General features: G+C 44.0%; 1 protein-coding gene across 1 annotated transcript in view; it reads right to left on the bottom strand.

The window, feature by feature from the left end:
* Window positions 1-21,545, bottom strand: part of LOC126108823 (5'-AMP-activated protein kinase subunit gamma-2) — a 1,182,277-nt gene that overhangs the window by 1,116,399 nt on the left and 44,333 nt on the right. Inside the window, exon 3 of the mRNA XM_049914186.1 lies at window positions 12,702-12,877. Coding sequence (XP_049770143.1) covers window positions 12,702-12,877 — 176 coding nt within the window. The remainder of the gene's footprint in view (window positions 1-12,701; window positions 12,878-21,545) is intronic.

The raw sequence follows: 21,545 nt of genomic DNA, 5'->3' as shown, positions 1-21,545 counted from the left end.
CCCCTCAGGAACGGAACTGTGTAGCGCGTGCAAATTGTGGTGGGGCTAGGTAGAAAAGGCGGAACCAAGAGTCAGTCGGGGACGAGCTACCAAACTGTGCACTGCCATGTTAAAGTTGTACATTGTGCTGGTTCCGAGAGAGGCTTTTCCTGCCTCTTTCCAATGCCTCGGATGGATGGATGGATGGATGGATGGATGGATAAATAGCTGGAACTATTCTGGAATTGGTGTCTATCATCGCTACCAAGAAGGGACAGAGTCCAGCAATTCTGCCTGCAAATCCACCTACCAACATGCAGTTGCCACCACATTGCGCAATCACTGCAACGGAATGCTATAATGTGCAGTGAAGGAACAGCTGATTGGATGTGTTAGTGTGCTCAAATATAAGGTAGCTTACAACTGAATTCATGTAGCTACCTTGATTTTTTTTCCTTATCACAACACCTCTAAGGTTCCTCTCCATTTGAACTATGACTACCCAGCGCCCAAGTTTGTGGAAAAAATGAAAGCCTCAAAACATTAAATAATGTTGTTTGATCTTTGGTGAGAAGGAAGTATTCATATTTACTGTGGATTTAATGAAACTGTGGGAGGTAGTAAATGTAGTCTTGTGAAAGCCTCCCAGGGATGGAAACAGTCTAATGTAAAGTTTTGTGGACTTTCAAAGATCCCTATTTAATCATTTACTTGCAAGTAGAAGACTATGGTAATAAATAAAATTTGCTGTTTGTTTCAAAAATTAGAAGTGCTTAAAACTGAGGCTTATAAAGTTTTTGCTTCGTTAATGATCATAGTGCTGCCTGTAGTAAATTTGAAAAGGTGAGTCAGTTTCTTGCAGCATTGTGTCTCACTGCAGTAAAAGTCGTGAATTGCAGCTGTGGAAAGCTGGATGCTTGCTAAGCACTTGTTTCTTTTGGGTATTGAAAGTGCATACTAATAGTGTAATAAGATCCACAGGTTATCCTTTACCACTATTTATGAAAACAATAATGTCTTTATTCAAAAGACATTGAGAAGTAACCTGTTAGTGAATTTCATTTAACTTTCATTCTAAACAGAACATTATTTAGTTGAGAGATATTTAACCAGTGACCTGTTCATAATTTTGCAGTGAACTACATTTATAATTTTGTGTGAGCTAAGAAAATGTTTGAACAATAATAGTGAACCTATGTCTAATTAATGATTCTGCACTGATTATTGATAGTAATGTTATAAAGACCATTCTGTTTGAATAAGCCCTGAAAGTAAGAGTGTCTCGTTATCTGTTATATTTATGCAAATAGTTTGTTCTGCTCTGTCAGCTCAAATCTTGCTGTGAACATATGTATGTGTCAGAGTTTATTGCACTCGCGTGTAGCAAAGTATAGGTTGTGTTTGTCAGTTAAGGTCACTCATACTTAATTTCTTGAACAAGAATGTCAATCATCCTCTTGCCTACTTAGGCTGGCGACCGTTTTGCTTGTTATTTCAACAGTGTAGATATGTAAAATATTGTTTGTACTGTTCGAATATTTACGTAATTCTGACTTTCATTTCCGGTAAGCCACCTCCGTTAGGTACAACACGGTCAACACAACGAAATCAATCTCAGAGGGTAACACTGCGCTGTTGCTTAATACCACAATTGCTTTAACTAGATAGTTTCATTTCACGATCTGGCTCCTACTTTAGGGTTATGGTGTAGCAGTAGCAGACAGGAGTGTTTTACTCTTAGCGGCACCCCGGGTAGCATCACGTCACGTCCCATTGTACGGCCGTCCTCTCACGGGACGTGGAAGCGACCGTGGACGAGGACCTGATGGCGTCGCAGCGTGGAATCTTCCTACGCACCGCGGACCCTGCGATACGCAGCCTGTCCTCTTAGAATTTTTCCTCGTGGGGAGCAATGCGACCAATGAGATGCGACGTCGTTTTACGTCAGAAGTAGGCCATACGGGCCGCCATATTGTATGGCGTTAAACATCAAATTTGATGGTTTGTTTCTCGGGGAGTACGTCGTGTGAATATAACCTGTTTAAAAGCATCAGCAAATTGAGAATCTGTCGAAATTTGCAATAGTGTGACTGTAAACTACGTATCGGTAGGCGGTGGTTGCTTCCAGTCCAGAGACTAGCATGGAGAGTAGCATCAAACTACTCTATCCTGTGCAAGCTTCTTCATCTCCCAGTACCTACTGCAGCCTACATCCTTCTGAATCTCCTTAGTGTATTCATATCTTTGTCTCCCTCTGCGATTTTTAACCTCAATGCTTTCCTCCAATCTAAATTTGTGATCCTTTGATGCCTCAGAACATGTCCTACCAACCGATCCCTTCTTCTAGTCAAGTTGTGCCACAAACTCCTCTTCTCCCCAATTCTGTTCAATACCTCCTCATTAGTTATGCGATTTACCCATCTAATCTTCAGCATTCTTCTGTAGCACCACATTTCGAAAGCTTCTATTCTCTTCTTGTCCAAACTATTTATCGTCCACGTTTCACTTCCATATATGGCTACACTCCATACAAATACTTTCAGACGCTGAAATCTATACTCTATGTTAACAAATTTCTTCAGAAACGTTTTCCTTGCCATTGCCAGTCTACACTTTATATCCTCTCTACTTCGACCATCATCAGTTATTTTGCTCCCCATATAACAAAACTCCTTTAGTAATTTAAGTGCCACATCTCCTAATCTAATTCCCTCAACATCACCCGACTTAACTCGACTATATTCCATTATCCTCGTTTTGCTTTTGTTGATGTTCATCTTATATCCTCCATGGAAGACACTGTACATTCCGTTCAACTGCTCTTCCAACTCCTTTGCTGTCTCTGACAGAATTACAATGTCATCGGCGAACCTCAAAGTTTTTATTTCTCCTCCATCTGTTTTCATACCTACTCCGAACTTTTGTTTTATTTCCTTTATTGCATGCTCAATATACAGATTGAATAACATCGGGGATAGGCTACAACCCTGTCTCACTCCCTTCCCAACCACTGCTTCCCTTTCATGCCCTCTTCTCTTGTAAACCGCCATCTGGTTTCTGTAAGAATTGTAAATAGCCTTTGGCTCCCTGCATTTTACCCCTGCCACCTTCAGAATTCGAAAGAAAGTACTCCAGTCAACATTGTCAAAAGCTTTAAGTCTACAAATACTATAAATGTAGGTTTGCCTATCCTTAACCCATCTACGTAAGTCGTAGGGTCAGTATTGCCTCACGTGTTCCAACATTTCTACGGAATCCAAATTGATCTTCCCCAAGGTCGGCTTCTACCAATTTTTCCATTCGTCTGTAAACAATTGGTATTAATATTTTGCAGCCCCGACTAATCGAACTGATAGTTCAGTAATTTTCGCATCTGTCGACACCTCCACATTGGTAGGTGAAGGCTTCCAAGTCTGACATCACCAGAGCAACAGCGATCACGTGTCTAGAGCTTGATATGTAATTTTTTTTATGCTTCAATAACATAAAAATAACATTTTGTGAGGACATTGACCGTAAATGCTATTTACATGTTATAATCAATCATAATAACAATCTGGACCATATTTTTAACACAGGGAAATAGCCAATTCTACTGTAGCCGAGGAAGCACGGTAACCCGTAACGGACGGCTGAAGGACATACAAAGCGGACTAGCTATGGCAGAAAGGGTATTCCTGCCCAAGAGAAGTCTACTACTATCAAATACCGCCGTAAATTTGAAGCATAAATTTCTTACAATCTACGTTTGCAGAACGGCATTAGTGTTGTAACTTATGTGCTACAAGAAGTATATACCGTTTCAGTGCTACGGCACAATGACCTGTCAAAAGCGCCTATTTCTGCTACACTTTGCATATTAAATACCAAATAATTACATCTGTAGATACAGTCTTCGCTCAGTTCCTACCAGGTACGGAGGGCCAGGAGCTATGTTAAAGAGTCGTGGGCTACAGAACTGTGAAGATGTAGACAGAACGTCTGCGTCCACCTGCTTCAGCTTTTTTTTTTTTTTTTAGTTTTTGTTTTATCCATGTCGTTTATGATAAGTAACTACCTTCGCGTCCGCTACTTCGCTCGCCTTGGCTGTATGGTCTGCTCGGATTTTTTGATTTTTGTTGTTTTCCTTTAACCGATGCTGTTCGCAAACTGGAGCACCTTCTAAGCTTTTCCCGTTAGTTAAGTCTACAGAAGCATCGTCTTTTCCGAAAGTACTTCTGACCAAAAAGCGCTTCCGGTAGCTGGCGTTGGAGGTGTTTGTAGATCATGCCTTTTGAGATCTTGAGCTGCCGTTTCCATAGAAACTTCCATCCTGTAAGACATATCTCTCTGTAAATCCAATACAAATTTTCACCCATTTAGCTTTAAAAAGGTTTCAATATAACGAAATATTTTCATTTTTATTCCTTATTTCACTGCCTTAAGGGTTGTTATCAAAAAGTCTCTAACACATTTTTTACATCTAACTGTGGAGTCACATATCAGTTTTCATGGATGTCCGTTTAAAAAATATTGTATTAGTACTTCGATAATGATTTACTTTCGAAAAAATTTCACCCGATATTTTCACCCTTAGTAGTTGAATTTCCCAAAATATTCAACTATGTGTATCTTTTGTTTCTGACCGGGGAACCAAATACCAATTTTCGCAAGTCTACCTCCAAAATTGCATTAATGGCGACGTATTTTCAAAAAATGTTTCATCCCTTCAAAGGTGGAATTTTCAAAAATCGCTTCTGAAACTACGCCTACAGTGTACCCATGTATGGACCATGTGTAGTTTATACCTGTATGGAAGTGAAACAGGAAACAAGTTGACCGGAATGGACAGTGTCTTGAAAGGTGGTTATAGGATGAACATCAACAAAAGCAAAACGTGGATAATGGAATGTAGTCAAATTAAATTAGGTGATGCAGAGGGAATTAAGATTACGAAATGAGACACTTAAAGTAGTAAATTAGTTTTGCTATTTGAGCAGTAACTTAACTGATAATGGTCGAAGTAGAGAGGATATAAAAGTCGATTGCCTATGCGAAGTACAAGAAGAGAATAGAAACTTTTGAAATGATGTGCTACAGAAGAATGCTTAACATAAGATGGGTACATACGTAACTGATGAGGTGGTACTGAATAGAATTGGAGAGAAGAATAATTTGTGGTACAGCTTGCGACGGGGCAGTAAATAAAGAAGTGCGATTGAAGCGTTCTCACGTATGTGCATATACTACTGTTTGTTAAAAAATGTTATTGCAAATTTTGGCTCTGACGTAAGTTTCAGGGGATGATTACCACACTTCGTGCATTAGTACACTGTTCCACAGCCGCGCGTTAGTTGTAGTCTCTGAATTAATTATTCACTCAGACTTTAGTTCAGTTTATGCTAGGGAACAAAAATTAGGCGATTACTATACTAAAATCAGTTTTTCACGACACAGTTCAATCACTATTAACTGGCGTTGTCCTTTTCTTTAATACAATGAAATTTGCACTGGTGAGACGGTTTACAGTTTTACTTTTAATAATAATTTCACTCCGAGCCCCCAATAGCAGTAATGTGGGCTGCTATAAACGAAAATTACTCAATCAATTCGAACAGGACCCCAAGTCCCACTTTGTTCTAGCAGTTTTGGCGCGAAATCACAGTTGGCCACATGTTCGCTTACGCCCATGTATACCTCGTAAATCGTACTCTCACAAACGACCGTAGCACTTCCAGTTCACCAAATATGTGCTTGCACACTTGCACTGTTAAACAATACTCTTTGTCGACATAAATCGGCGCGAGAAGGAATTCGCAAACTACCACATGGGCCACCCTGCAGTGCGCTCGCTCGCCACCCACCCTCCAAAACGACTGACCCCTGGCCAATATGGCCGCTCGCTTATATAGGCTCGGACGTCCACCCCTTGGTTATTTAACTACCAGTCTCACCACTTAAGGTTACAAATTTTGAGACATACATCCCTCGACATAAAATAGGTACACCATCGGAACCGCGCTAAAAAGTACATCATATGCATTATGTTACATTAATTTCTAGGACTGTTCTATCGCCCGCAAACCTAGTTTTAGTTTTTGCAAAATTTCGCCACTTAGCGCAAATTTATTTGTTGAAATCTGTGCTGCGAAGTTTTAACACAGAACTGCATATACCAACGTTTTTAGACGTAATCTATAGCGATGTACACATTGCGCTGCTCAAAAATCTTCATATCTATAACAATTAATTAATTATAGGCGATAAATGTTAATAATACTTAGCAAACAAAAACTATTGCAGCTTGAGGGTATAGTATAACTTGTTCAAAATACATGTGATGCCACCCAAAATATTATATAGTGCCCTTCTTTACGCCATGAATTTTCTATTCAATTTTATAAACAATTTTCCCTCAAACTTTGATTTTTGCTCTTTACTGGCTTAATTATTTATGAATCTTAACATCGGCACTGGATCCGCTATGACGAAACGTTTTTAATGAGAGCTCGCTCATCCCTGTAAGTTGTTACTTACTATTTTTATTAATCTTTCAGTATTCGTGATATTAACCGATTTTAAGTTTACTGTAACTTTTGCGTCTGGTGACTTGAAATAAAGATCGATCTTCCAGAAGGTTCATATTGCTGACCAAAATCCACTGACGCATTGCTCTTCACCGTGAGTTACATAGTTTTCGCGTAATGCGCGAAAAACCAAACAATGCCCCAAGCTGCCTGGCGGCGGGGACCATCCCACCGACCGTTGCAAGTCTCGCACCATTCGAGACCCATTCATCTAGAAACGGGGGTTTGTACTGTCACAAGCTTGACTAGAAACAGGGATCAGTTGGTAGGTAGGACATGTTCCGAGGCATCACCGATTTACTACTTGAGGACAACATGGAGGGTTCAAATCGTACAGGGAGACCACGAGATGAACACACTAAACAGATTTAGAAGGATGTAGAGTGAGATGGAAAGGCTTGAACAGGGTAGAGTAGCATGGAGAGCTGCATCAAAGTTGTTTCTGGACTGAAGACCGCAACAACAACAACAACAACAACAACATAGTGTAAGATCAGCACACACTCCAAATTTCATGTTCAGATCCATATCCGTTTGGGATGCGCAACTGTGAATCAATCAGGACCTTGCCTCTCATATACAGAGATGTATTTGCTGCAATTCTTGTTGCATGGGCCAGGCACTGGGTTGTTTCCTTAGTGGCCAGAAATAACAGGACTGCCGGTATGTCAGAAACTGAACACAAGGAACACACAAAGATCTTGCGATTCTCTAAAATATACAGGGTGTCCGAAAAGACTTTCCCTGATTACATAAATTGGTAACTCAGGCTAGAAGCAAGATACAAACATGAAACTTGTGTCGAATTCTTTACAACTATCAAAGTTTTTCATCTCTTAGTGGATGAAGTGCAGTGCCCAAGAAGCCATGTTAACCACTCAGGAGAAGGCACAGTGTGTCCTGTGGTACCATGAGACACCATCACCAACCACAGTGCAGAGACAACGTTTGGAAGGAATCCACATGATGTTGTTGTTGTTGTGGTCTTCAGTCCTGAGACTGGTTTGATGCAGCTCTCCATGCTACTCTATCCTGTGCAAGCTTCTTCATCTCCCAGTACCTACTGCAACCTACATCCTTCAGAATCTGCTTAGTGTATTCAACTCTTGGTCTCCCCCTACGATTTTTACCCTCCACGCTGCCCTCCAATACTAAATTGGTGATCCCTTGATGCCTCAGAACATGCCCTACCAACCGATCCCTTCTTCTAGTCAAGTTGTGCCACAAACTGCTCTTCTCCCCAATTCTACTAAATACCTCCTCATTAGTTATGTGATCTACCCATCTAATCTTCAGAATTCTTCTGTAGCACCACATTTCAAACGCTTCTATTCTCTTCTTGTCTAAACTATTTATCGTACATGTTTCACTTCTATACATCGCTACAATCCATACAAATACTTTCAGAAATGACTTCCTGACACTTAAATCTATACTCGATGTTAACAAATTTCTCTTCTTCAAAAACGCCTTCTTTGCCATTGCCAGTCTACATTTTATATCCTCTCTACTTCGACCATCATCAGTTATTTTGCTCCCTAAATAGCAGAACTCCTTTACTACTTTAAGTGTCTCATTTCCTAATCTAATTCCCTCAGCATCACCCGACTTAATTCGACTACATTCCATTATCCTCGTTTTGCTTTTGTTGATGTTCATCTTATATCCTCCCTTCAAGATACCGTCCATTCCGTTCAACTGCTCTTCCAAGTCCTTTGCTGTCTCTGACAGAATTACAATGTCATCGGCGAACCTCAAAGTTTTTATTTCTTCTCCATGGATTTTAATACCTAATCCAAATTTTTCTTTTGTTTCCTTTACTGCTTGCTCAATATACAGATTGAATAACATCGGGGAGAGGCTACAACCCTGTCTTACTCCCTTCCCAACCGCTGCTTCCCTTTCATGTCCCTCGACTCTTACAACTGCCATCTGGTTTCTGTACAATTTGTAAATAGCCTTTCGCTCCCTGTATTTTACCCTTGACACCTTTAGAATTTGAAAGAGAGTATTCCAGTCAACATTGTCAAAAGCTTTCTCTAAGTCTTCAAATGCTAGAAACGTAGGTTTGCCTTTTCTTAATCTTTCTTCTGAGGTAAGTCGTAAGGTCAGTATTGCCTCACGTGTTCCCATTTTTCTACGGAATCGAAACTGATCTTCCCCGAGGTCGGCTTCTACCAGTTTTTCCATTCGTCTGTAAAGAATTCGTGTTAGTATTTTGCAGCTGTGGCTTATGAAACTGATTGTTCGGTAATCACATGATGTCAAGAGCATTAAAGCCTGGTGTGAGAGGTTCGAGAACTCAGGATCGGTTGCTGACCTTCCGAGGTCTGGTCGACCGAGAGCCTCAGCAGACAGGGTTGAAGCTGTAAGGCAGTCTTTTATGCCAAGTCCGAAGAAATCGGTGCGCAGGGCCTCACGTGAATTACAGATGCCAAAAAGCTCTCTCCGTGACATTTTACACAAACGCTTATTGTTTCGTGCATACAAAGTGCAAATCGTTCAGGCCTTGTTGCCCAGTGACAGTACACGTCGATATGACTTTGCGGTCGAAATGCTGTCACGTATTGAGGACGAATTGCCTTTTCCGACGAAGCGACCTTTTTTGTCAGTGGAGTAATGAATCACCATAATGTGCGCATTTGGGGTTCACAACCCCCCTGGCGAGGTCACGGAGTGCACCAGAGGAAGTCCAGCGGTGAATGTTTGGTGCGCGCTATCGCACGATCGAATTATCGGGCCATTCTTCTCCGCTGAGGCTGCCGTCACACCTGCAGTGCATCTGGACGTGTTGCAACTGTATGCTGTTCCCCAGCTGCTTCAGTATCACCCCGGTGTCTCGTTTCAGCAAGACGGTGCACCGCCTCACTGGGGTTTGGACGTCCGTGCCTATCTCGATACGACCTTTCCTGGGCGATGGATTGGTCGTGATGGGTCAACGGTTTGGCCTCCACGCTCTCCTGACGTAACCCCATTAGACTTCTTTTTATGGGATTATGTTTAGGACGAGGTCTACCGAACACGTGTACCAGATCTCGAAACCCTGCGGCAACGGATAACCACAGTCGTCGAATCGATCCCTCCAGTGAAGGTGGCTAATGTGTGGACGGAAATTGAATATCGCCTAGATGTGCTACATGCTACCGAGGGTGCTCATGTAGACGTTTACTGATGTGTGAAAAAAAACTTTGATAGTTTGTAAACAATTAGACAGCAGTTTCATATTTGTATCTTACTTCTAGTCTGAGTTATCAATTTATGTAATCAGGGAAAGACTTTTCGGACACCCTGTATATGTATCTCCAGCACTGGGTTTTTTGCCGGCCCATTTTTGTATCTTGCCAGTAAGTATCTTTTAGGATCGTCAGGAGCTTCGAAAAAAATTTCCTCTTCTACACAAAATGAAATTACAAAAATAATTTCCATTATTGAAATTTTTGCAATGAACTACGCCATTTCAGAGCATTAGCAGTCAATGCAACATGGAGAACATGGATATTAAGCACGTGCAAATTAACGTCGGACATTATCCCGTAACTACGCTCAATTTAAAACCGAAAATTCGATGGAAATTTAACTGAGTTGATGAGCAACTTTTACTGGTGTGTATCCCAGATGGTTGAACAACACTGTGTAGTGCTCCTCTGCCAGCAATTCGCTGTTCAAGTCATCAAGCTTGTTCCTGATTTTTCTCCACCTTTTTTCCACAATCGGTAACACGTCAGCACAACTATTTTACACGTGTCCATTTTGGTACAGCGACTGTGCCGTCTGCAAGCCATATGAGCCGACAACTGCCACTGGAGAATGCGGAATCACGTTATCAATCTCTTCAAGAGCGCCGCATTTCGCGATGTCGGGCGTAACGTCGGCGTAACACTCTGCACAGACAGTTTATGCGACGCATACTGGATCTTGGATCCTGCATCTGAAGTTTAGTCGCAAAGCTTTACTGGTAGACTCAGACTAATGTGCTGCATTGTAAAATCTTTACTATAATCAACTTAATACGGAAAACAGGATGAAAATTCGATCGAGTTACGTGTAGAACCAGTCTAAATAAAGTTCGGCAGCCTCGCTTTGACCCGCGGGATAGGGAGAAACTTTTCCTAAGTCATCAATGAAAGCAGCTGCAGCAATGTAACTACGCTGCTCTGCAAAACGTGAGAGTGGGCAGCGTATGGTAACTTAAGACGGGACGACAGGGTGGCGGTAGAAAAAACTCTAATTTCTTTTTATTACGCCATTCGGATGTATATACGCTGAAGAATTATTCCCCGAAATATCATGCAGGGACTGAAAGTAACGCGTCTGTCGGTGTCTGAAGCTAAGGCGAACGGTGAATTGGGAAGTTACGAACACGAAATGCCATTGCCGCAAGTCATTATTGGTGCCAGTATCACCCCTATTTATACGGATGTGGGCAAATCCGATTTGCTGGAATGTTGTTTGGGCGGTTTTACTCAACATTGGAACCGAAGTTCCAGAAGTATCATTTTGAGATTCGCGAAAGAATTAACACCCAGTCGAAGCGAAATTGTCAACATTGCTTGAAATTTGGCCGTACGTCTTCTTCAATGTTGGTCATACTGCATTAACGCACGTGGCAAATGCCCTCCAAATCAAAATCGGGGACAAAATGCGCCGATTCTGTGAAGGCAGAGACGCCAGCGGCGGTGTACTCAGCGACGAAAAGGGCTTTGGGGACGAAAATAAGGGCTGATCAGGTCGAAGTAGCAGATAACGGTCAGCCACTAGCCGGGACAATGGACCAGGCATTCCTGATATTCCGTTAGTTTCGGGCTTTGACCCTTTTCTTTGTTACAAATACATGTGGAATTGCCATGCGGAGTGACTGCGTGGCCCCTCCTGCTGGAGGTTCGAGTCCTCCCGCGTGTGTAAGTTTGCGTGTGTAAGTTTGCGTGTGTAAGTTTGCGTGTGTAAGTTTGCGTGTGTAAGTTTGCGTGTGTAAGTTTGCGTGTGTAAGTTTGCGTGTGTAAGTTTGCGTGTGTAAGTTTGCGTGTGTAAGTTTGCGTGTGTAAGTTTGCGTGTGTAAGTTTGCGTGTGTAAGTTGTGTGTAAATCTAGGGACCAAGACCTCAGCAGTTTGGTCGCTTGGTAATTGAACATTTCTGAACCTGCCTAACTTCAAACTGGTTTTCCCCGAAGCCATGTTTTGTGACCTGTTTTTCATTGTCCACGCTACAATTTTCATGTGATTTTTTTTAGAATTTTTCGTTTCCCTTGAAGCAAACCGAATTCTCTTCATTTCGTCGTAGCCGATTTTTTTGGTGATAAAACGCCCATTTTTTTCACATATCTATAAGTTTGGCAAAAAAAATTTTTTTTTGCAAATCCCTACGACGAATTAATATTCTGTGTGTAAGGATCAAAGTGATATGTTAATTTCGTGTTTCACGTTACCGAAGTTGCAGCGACAACCGCTGATGCACCTCGTTTCATACCTGCCACAGGAAAATCCCAGTTACACAATGAAGGTCATATTTTTCAGCAGCATTTTCACCGAGTAGAAGAGAAAAATTTCACAGCTGCACATCGTAGACCTAGGAAAACTTGTCAGGAAAGACGAAGCAAGAAGAAACAAGCGCTACCAACAACGATCGCTCCAGATGAACAGAACAAAGCAGGTGGACAACACAGGTGGCAATGAGTTGCGCTGTACACACCTAGCGGTAGAAATACGTACTACAGAAGCTCCGCCCAGGGCACATTTATTCCTTTTTTTTTTAATACACCTTGTCTGCTCATCTCATTGTGAATTTCTTTCAGTTAAATTCTGTACTATGTTGCACCAGTTCTTTGCGTCCATGTTACGAGTTAGGTCGATCTGTGTCACTTGCCAGTGAAGCATCATGCTAAAGGTCCTCTGCTGCTCTCATTTCGCACAGTGGTCTGTTACTGTGTGTCTGATGAAGGAAAGAGGAACGAGACAGTAAAATTTGAAGCTCACGCGACTGAACAACAATGACGTACTAACTGCCTGAGGGGGTTTTGTCCGCGCTAGCACAGACCACTCTGTGCAAGAACCCTCTTGGAGACAGCGTGACGCGTGGACCAGAGTTTTAGCCTAAGCGAGCAGCAGCAGCAGCAGCAGCAGCAGGAACAAGTGGTGTTCCCCAGTCCGTTCCGCACTCACCGGTCTGCGCCGCGACGACGCGGATGCGACGCTCTCGTCGCGCATCACCCACACGTCCGTGTCGGAGTCGATGGTCGAGCTGGACGAGAACTGCGACCGCATCTCGACCAGCGAGGTGTCGACGAAGCGCTTGTCCAGGTGCGGCGAGGCCAGCGGGGAGGGACGCACCGAGGAGCCTGCCGGCATGATCACAAGTCTCAGCTGTAGCACTAGTGAACAGTAACAGTAACAACAGCAAGAGTAAGAGTAAGGAAAGGCAAACCCACGTTTCTAGCATTTGTAGAGTTAGAGAAAGCTTTTGACAATGTTGACTGGAATACTCTCTAATACTGAAGCTGGCAGGGGTCAAATACACGGAGCGAAATGCTATTTACAATTTGTACACAAACCAGATGGCAGTCGTAAGAGACGAGGGGGCATGAAAGGGAAGCAGTGGTCGGGAAGGGAGTGAGACAGCGTTGTAGCCTCTCCTCTATGTTATTGGCTCAAATGGCTCTCAGCACTATGGGACTTAACATCTGTGGTCATCAATCCCCTAGAACTTAGAACTACTTAAACCTAACTAACCTAAGGACATCACACACATCCATGCCCGAGGCAGGATTCGAACCTGCGACCGCAGCAGCAAACGCGGTTCCGGACTGCAGCGCTTAGAACCGCTCGGCCACAGCGGCCGGCTTGTGGTGCTAGAAAAGAATGCTGAAGATTAGAGGGGTGGATCACGTAACTAATGAGGAGGTACTGAATAGAATTGGGGAGAAGATGAGTTTGTGGCACAACTTGACTAGAAGAAGGGATCGGTTGGTAGGACACGTTCTGAGGCATCAAGGGATCACAAATTTAGCAATGGAGGGCAGCATGGATGGTAAAAATAGTAGAGGGAGATCGAGAGATGAGTACACTAAGCAGATTCAGAAGGATGTAGGTTGCAGTAGGTACTGGGAGATGAAGAAGCTTGCACAGTGTAGAGTAGCATGCAGAGCTGCATCAAACCAGTCTCAGGACTGAAGACCACAACAAACAACAACAACAACAATACCCAGTGTGGGGATTTGTGAACCCCCATCTGGTGTGCCCCCATATGGCGGACAGGGGTATCCTCTGTAGATATACAGGGAAAATGGGAAAATAAAATAGTACCGGCGGACCAAAACGACAGCCACAATCCATGCCGCGTCCGACTTGGAGCAACCGGCAGTATGGTCGCCGTCTGTTCACCAGGAGGTGCGGCTCTACCTTTGCTACGTGTGTAGAACTACGGACTGCGAGTTCCTGGAGCATTTTTACACAACTGGTTACAAGCAAAAATGACTCGTACAAATGATGACAAAACTACCCCAGGTGGACATTCCACGCACTCCACAGTGGAAACCCAGCATTCGGATTCCGGTGAGCTTTGACTTATAAGAGCAACATGTGTATGGGCACTTCCATTTTTTCAAGCACTTGGAGCAGGAAAATTACGCAATGTAACAACACAACTCACGAAGCAGAAAATTAAAATTATCGCTTTGCAAGATACACACTACACGATTCAGAAACAATAGATTACAATAATTGCAGAATCTTCGAAAGTGGAACAATCAATAAAACTGGCAAAGAAGCAGCACTATTTGTAATGGCCTTTACTGTAGACTAAAAAGAGAAGGCCACAGCAACGAATGTGAAACTCATCAACAACAGAATCAAACACACAAACAAACAAACACTACACCTTTATTAATGTACACGCACCAAGAAATTGTGATGATAAAAAAGGGCCTAAAAAAATTAAGATTCTGGAAAGAACTTAAAACACAGGTGGCCAAAATTCCAAAAGCTGTGAAAATTCTATTCGGTGACTAATACACAAATAGGCAGACAGCACAGATACAAGAAGTCAGTAGCTAACTATTCAGCACAAACTTGCCAATAGAAATGGCCCACGACTCATTGAATTATGCCACCAAAACAAGCCCTCAAACCGCGCCCGCACTGTCAAGCCCTCAAACCGCGCCCGCACTGTCAAGCCCTCAAACCGCGCCCGCACTGTCAAGCCCTCAAACCGCGCCCGCACTGTCAAGCCCTCAAACCGCGCCCGCACTGTCAAGCCCTCAAACCGCGCCCGCACTGTCAAGCCCTCAAACCGCGCCCGCACTGTCAAGCCCTCAAACCGCGCCCGCACTGTCAAGCCCTCAAACCGCGCCCGCACTGTCAAGCCCTCAAACCGCGCCCGCACTGTCAAGCCCTCAAACCGCGCCCGCACTGTCAAGCCCTCAAACCGCGCCCGCACTGTCAAGCCCTCAAACCGCGCCCGCACTGTCAAGCCCTCAAACCGCGCCCGCACTGTCAAGCCCTCAAACCGCGCCCGCACTGTCAAGCCCTCAAACCGCGCCCGCACTGTCAAGCCCTCAAACCGCGCCCGCACTGTCAAGCCCTCAAACCGCGCCCGCACTGTCAAGCCCTCAAACCGCGCCCGCACTGTCAAGCCCTCAAACCGCGCCCGCACTGTCAAGCCCTCAAACCGCGCCCGCACTGTCAAGCCCTCAAACCGCGCCCGCACTGTCAAGCCCTCAAACCGCGCCCGCACTGTCAAGCCCTCAAACCGCGCCCGCACTGTCAAGCCCTCAAACCGCGCCCGCACTGTCAAGCCCTCAAACCGCGCCCGCACTGTCAAGCCCTCAAACCGCGCCCGCACTGTCAAGCCCTCAAACCGCGCCCGCACTGTCAAGCCCTCAAACCGCGCCCGCACTGTCAAGCCCTCAAACCGCGCCCGCACTGTCAAGCCCTCAAACCGCGCCCGCACTGTCAAGCCCTCAAACCGCGCCCGCACTGTCAAGCCCTCAAACCGCGCCCGCACTGTCAAGCCCTCAAACCGCGCCCGCACTGTCAAGCCCTCAAACCGCGCCCGCACTGTCAAGCCCTCAAACCGCGCCCGCACTGTCAAGCCCTCAAACCGCGCCCGCACTGTCAAGCCCTCAAACCGCGCCCGCACTGTCAAACCCTCAGACTGCGCCCGCGCTGTCAAACCCTCAGACTGCGCCCGCGCTGTCAAACCTTCAAACTGCGTTGGCAAACTCTCTTTGGAAACATCCCAAAAAATAAAAAACGTGGCGATAACCCATGCATCATATTGGAGAACATCAAATTGATCATGTTGCAGTATCATATGACTACCACAAATAAATTCACGATGTGCACGTACGCTGAGCTGCAAATTGACACCCAAGAGGAAATTCAAGAGGAAATTCAAGAGGAAATTCAAGAGGAAATTCAAGAGGAAATTCAAGAGGAAATTCAAGAGGAAATTCGAGAGGAAATTCAAGAGGAAATTCAAGAGGAAATTCAAGAGGAAATTCAAGAGGAAATTCAAGAGGAAATTCAAGAGGAAATTCAAGAGGAAATTCAAGAGGAAATTCAAGAGGAAATTCAAGAGGAAATTCAAGAGGAAATTCAAGAGGAAATTCAAGAGGAAATTCAAGAGGAAATTCAAGAGGAAATTCAAGAGGAAATTCAAGAGGAAATTCAAGAGGAAATTCAAGAGGAAATTCAAGAGGAAATTCAAGAGGAAATTCAAGAGGAAATTCAAGAGGAAATTCAAGAGGAAATTCAAGAGGAAATTCAAGAGGAAATTCAAGAGGAAATTCAAGAGGAAATTCAAGAGGAAATTCAAGAGGAAATTCAAGAGGAAATTCAAGAGGAAATTCAAGAGGAAATTCAAGAGGAAATTCAAGAGGAAATTCAAGAGGAAATTCAAGAGGAAATTCAAGAGGAAATTCAAGAGGAAATTCAAGAGGAAATTCAAGAGGAAATTCAAGAGAACGCCACCACTGACACAAAAATTTGATCTACACAAAATCAAAGACTCCAAAATTACTGAAAAATAGGAAAAACAACATGCAAAAGATTGGGAGAAAATACGAACTAAAATCTGCAAAACAACAAAAGATCCGAACTCCGTTCACAATGAAACGAAACATTCTTGCTGGAATCAGGAACACGAGAACGCACTAGAAGAAAGAAAAACAGAATTTTAAAATTATAATTGCAACAAATCAGAAGAAACACAATAAATCTTTTTAGATGCGCAAAGACACTTACAAGATTGTAAGACAAACGAAAAGGTGTCCGTGAACAACTGCACTCAATCGAAGAAAACTTCAAAAACGACGATTACTATATAAGCTTCGGTAACCAGATGAAAGGGTACGTTCCACAAAATCTTTGCTTTCGAAAACAAGATGATTAATTGCCCCTGACAAAATTGCCATGAACTAGCCACATACACTACTGGCCATTAAAATTGCTACACCACGAAGATGACGTGCTACAGACGCGAAATTTAACCGACAGGAACAAGATGCTGTGATATGCAAATGATTAGCTTTTCAGAGCATTCACTCAAGGTTGGCGCCGGTGGCGACACCTACAACGTGCTGACATGAGGAAACTTTCCAACCGATTTCTCAGTCAGAAACAGCAGTTGACCGGCGCTGCCTGGTGAAACGTTGTTGTGATGCCTCGTGTAAGGAGGAGAAATGCGTACCGTCACGTTTCCGACTTTCATAAAGGTCGAATTGTAGGCAATCGTGATTGCGGTTTATCGTATCGCGACATTGCTGCTCGCGTCGGTCGAGATCCAATGACTGTTAGCAGAATATGGAATCGGTGGGTTCAGGAGGGTAATACGGAACGCCGTGCTGGATCCCAAAGGCCTCGTATCACTAGCAGTCGAGATAGGCATCTTATCCGCACGGCTGTAACGGATCGTGCAGCCACGTCTCGATCCCTGAGTCAACAGATGGAGACGTTTGGGAGACGAGAACCATCTGCATGAACAGTTCGACGACGTTTGCAGCAGCACGGACTGTCAGCTCGCAGACCGTGGCTGCGGTTACCCTTGACGATGCGTCGCAGACAGGAGCGCCTGCGATGGTGTATTCGACGACGAACCCGGGTGCACGAATGGCAAAACGTCGTTTCTTCGGATGAATCCAGGTTCTGTTTACAGCATCATGATCGTCGGATCCGTGTTTGGCGACATCGCCGTGAACGCACATTGGAAGCCTGTATTCGTCATCGCCATACTGGGGTATCACCCGGTGTGATGGTATGGGGTGCCATGGGTTACACGTCTCGGTCATTCGCATTGACGGCACTTTGAACAGTGGACGTTATATTTCAGATGTGTTAAGACCCGTGGCTGTACCCTGCATTCGATCCCTGCGAAACCCTACATTTCAGCAGGATAATGCACGACCGCACGTTGCATGTCTTGTACGGGCCTTTCTGGATACGGAACATGTTCGACAGGTGCCCTAGCCAGCACATTCTCCAGATGTCTCAACAACTGAAAACGTCTGGTCAATGGCGGCCGAGCAACTGGCTCGTCACAATACGCCAGTCACTACTACTCTTGATGAACTGTGGTAGCGCGCTGAAGCCGCACGGGCAGCTGTACCTGTACACGCCATCCGAGCTCTGTTTGACTCAATGCCCAGCCTATCAAGGCCGTTATTACTGCCAGAGGCGGTTGTTCTGGGTACTGATTTCTCAGGATCTATGCATCAAAATGTAATTACATGTCAGTTCTAGTATAATATATTTATCCAATGAATACCCGTTTATCATCTGCATTTCTTCTTGGTGTAGCAGTTTTAATGGGCAGTAGTGTATTTACAAATTCACTCAAAGAGATTACTCAAATAATTCAAAGCATCTAGCAAACCGAAAACGTCCCGGATGACTGGAAGTTCCACTACATAAAGGTAATAAATCAGGGTAAGCAACTATGGTAGGGGGGGGTGTTATTTTACTATTACCAGTCACCCACAAAATTCTATCATCTCCTGTCTTGAATAGAAAACAATAGCAATTAGAATCCAAAGCAGCACAATATGAAGCATAATTCAAACAGACTAGACCATGCCCGGAAAAAATTTTCAGCGTCAAAAGCGGACTCAAAACGCGAGCCCTTATACAAAAACTTGTATGCTCGTCTGTAGATTAAAAAAAAACAACTTATGTTTCGAGAGACAGGCCCTTACTATTCCAGATTTTAGAAGTGAGAGGATTAGACCACAAAACACGAGAAATTTTACAAAAACACTAACTGGCAAGAAAACCCTTCTTCATTCAAACAGGTGTGAGGCAAGGTGATTAACATTGCCCTGTTCTGTTCTGTTCAACGTAGTTCTAGGCAAAGTTATGGAAGAATGAGAGAGAGAACTCAAGAAACGTGGTCAGTCCGACTGGGCGTTGTCAGAAACAACCTCTACAAACCGTATCTTGCATTTCCGGACGACCTGGCGATAATTACAGATGATGAGCAGGCTCCAGTCGCACAGCTGGAACTACTCAAACATGTGCAGAGGAAGTACGTTTACACATTTCATTTGAGAAAACTGAATTCTTTTGTTCAGAAACAAATTGCAAGCTTGAAAACAAAATATGGTAAAATTAACAGGGTCCCACACTGTAAATACCTTTGACAATTCATCGAACCGAGAGGCACTGAAAAAATCTCAAAGCAATATTGCATCCAAAAGAGTAAAAATAATTAAGCTTAACGAAAAACCTCCAGGACAAAAGAATCAGTATGAAGAAGGGAAAAAAATTGGACATGACAATACTGTTATAAAACTAGCAAACTTTTACGTAAGTGGAACAGTAACCCTTAACAGAAAACAACAACATCAAAAAAGAAAAAAGATCATCCGGAAAATTTTGGAATAAAATTTTCACTCTGGAGCGGAGTGTGCGCTGATTTGAAATCCGGAATCACAGACATAGGAACAGACTCGAACTCGGGACCTCCGCCTTTCGCGGGCAAGTGCTCTACCACCTGAGCTACCTAAGCACGACTCACGTCCCGTCCTTACAGCTTCAATTCCGCCAGTACCTCGTCTCCTACCTTCCAAACTTCACAGAAGCTCTCCTGCGAACCTTGCAGAACTAGCACTCCTGGATGAAAGGATACTGCGGAGAAATTATGTGCAGTTTGGGAGGTAGGAGACGAGGTACTGGCAGAAGTAAAGCTTTGAGGACGGGGCGTGAGTCGCGGTTGGGTAGCTCAGTCGGTAGAGCACTTGCCCGCGAATGGCAAAGGTCCCGAGTTCGAGTCTCGGTCCGGCACACAGTTTTAAGCTTCCAGGAAGTTTCAGTGAAGGATGAAGACATACACGAGACGGTTATAGACTACAATCAATTAAAACAACAAAAGTTTTCGAACATCGAAACTGATATAAGGAAAAGGCCAGTGAAATTCTTTGGTCATCTCGGCCGACTACCAGAAACTCGATTGACGAAGAGAATAATAGATTATGTAACCTCACTTAAGAATTTCAAACCTTAGCAAGATGAAATTGGAAAGGGCCTAAATAATACAAACATAGGAACAGCCGACATTCTAGAAGGAGACGCAGAGTAGACAAATGGGCAGGCCGGCCGTTGTGACCGAGCGGTTCTAGGTGCTTCAATCCGGAATCACGCCGCTGCTATGGTCGCAAGTTCGAATCCTACTTCAGGCATGGATGTGTGTGATGTCCTTAGGTTAGTTAGGTTTAAGTAGTTCTAAGTTCTAGGGGACTGATGACCTCAGATGTTAAGTCCCATAGTACTTAGAGCCATCTGAATCAATTTGAACAAATTGTGCAGTTATATCACAACAACCAAAAGAAATACAATACAGATCTAAGTTGTCGGATGAACGTAAACAAGCGTTTTGGGAAGGAATGGAAGCCTATTGGAAGGACAAGAAAAACTCAACAATTGATTGATGTATTTCCTTAACGTCTTCCATTTCTGGAGAGAATTCGCCGCCGCCGCCGCCGCCAACAGTAACTGTGTCCATACGTTAAAAAGAAATGTCCCAATTGACCGAATCCTCATAGTCCGACAGAAACTGCTAAGAGAGCAGAAACTTCAAATTTGGTGAAGGTTTTTCAAAAACGTATGTCGCTATCAAGCCAATTTTGAACGTACGATGATTGCTATTCGGTTTCATTATAAGAGTCCAAGCGTTTTTGGAAAGTCAACCGCTTATGGGGTGAAATAAAGCGTGAAGTATTTAAAAAAGGAATCATCGAAGAACTATTGAAGCTACATCTATAAAAACGCGTATTTCATTTCTCAGCTAGAAATAAGAAATACGTACTTCTGGAAATTCTGCTACTAAGGGGGTGAAACGTGTCAACGGCCTTGCGGCAGTGGTGACATCGGCTCCCGCCAGATCACCGGAGTTAAGCGCTGTCGGGCTGGGCTAGCACTCGGATGGGTGACCGTCCGGTCCGCGGAGCGCTGTCGGCAAGCGGGCTGCACGCAGCCCCTGTGAGGGGGACTGAGGAGCTACTCGGCTGAGGAGTAGCGGCTCCGGTCTCGTAAACTGACACACGGCCGGGAGAGCGCTGCGCTGACCACGTGACCCTCCGTATCCGCATGCAGTGACGCCTATGGGGGTGAGGATGACACGGCGGCCGGTCGGTACCGTTTGAGCTTCCAAGGCCAGTTCGTACGGAGTTTTAAGGGGCAAAACATTGCACGAAAATCTGTTTTGAAAGCCAATTATTGAAATACTACTAAAGCAATTTTGAAGCTGCATCTGTGGAAATTCCCATTTGAATTCTGGTTGGAAATTTAAAAAAAACGTATTTCTGTGATTTTGGAAACTCTGACAGGGTAAAATTGGGGATGAACATTTTAATGAAAATATTTGTTCTTTTATCAGATGCGTCACATCGCCATCACTTTGAAACCATCTGTGGCAGCATTAACGGAGGGGAGAAAGACCTACAGTTACCTCCAACAGGATAGTGTAACTGGCCGTACAGCCTCGACCAAATGCAGAGGTCTGATCTGGTCGCAGCC

This window comes from Schistocerca cancellata, chromosome 11 (genome assembly GCF_023864275.1).
Source record: "Schistocerca cancellata isolate TAMUIC-IGC-003103 chromosome 11, iqSchCanc2.1, whole genome shotgun sequence".
In the NCBI taxonomy this organism is placed as follows: domain Eukaryota; kingdom Metazoa; phylum Arthropoda; class Insecta; order Orthoptera; family Acrididae; genus Schistocerca; species Schistocerca cancellata.
The sequence above is the reverse complement of the archived record's forward strand: the minus strand, read 5'-3'. Positions and strand labels throughout refer to the sequence as shown.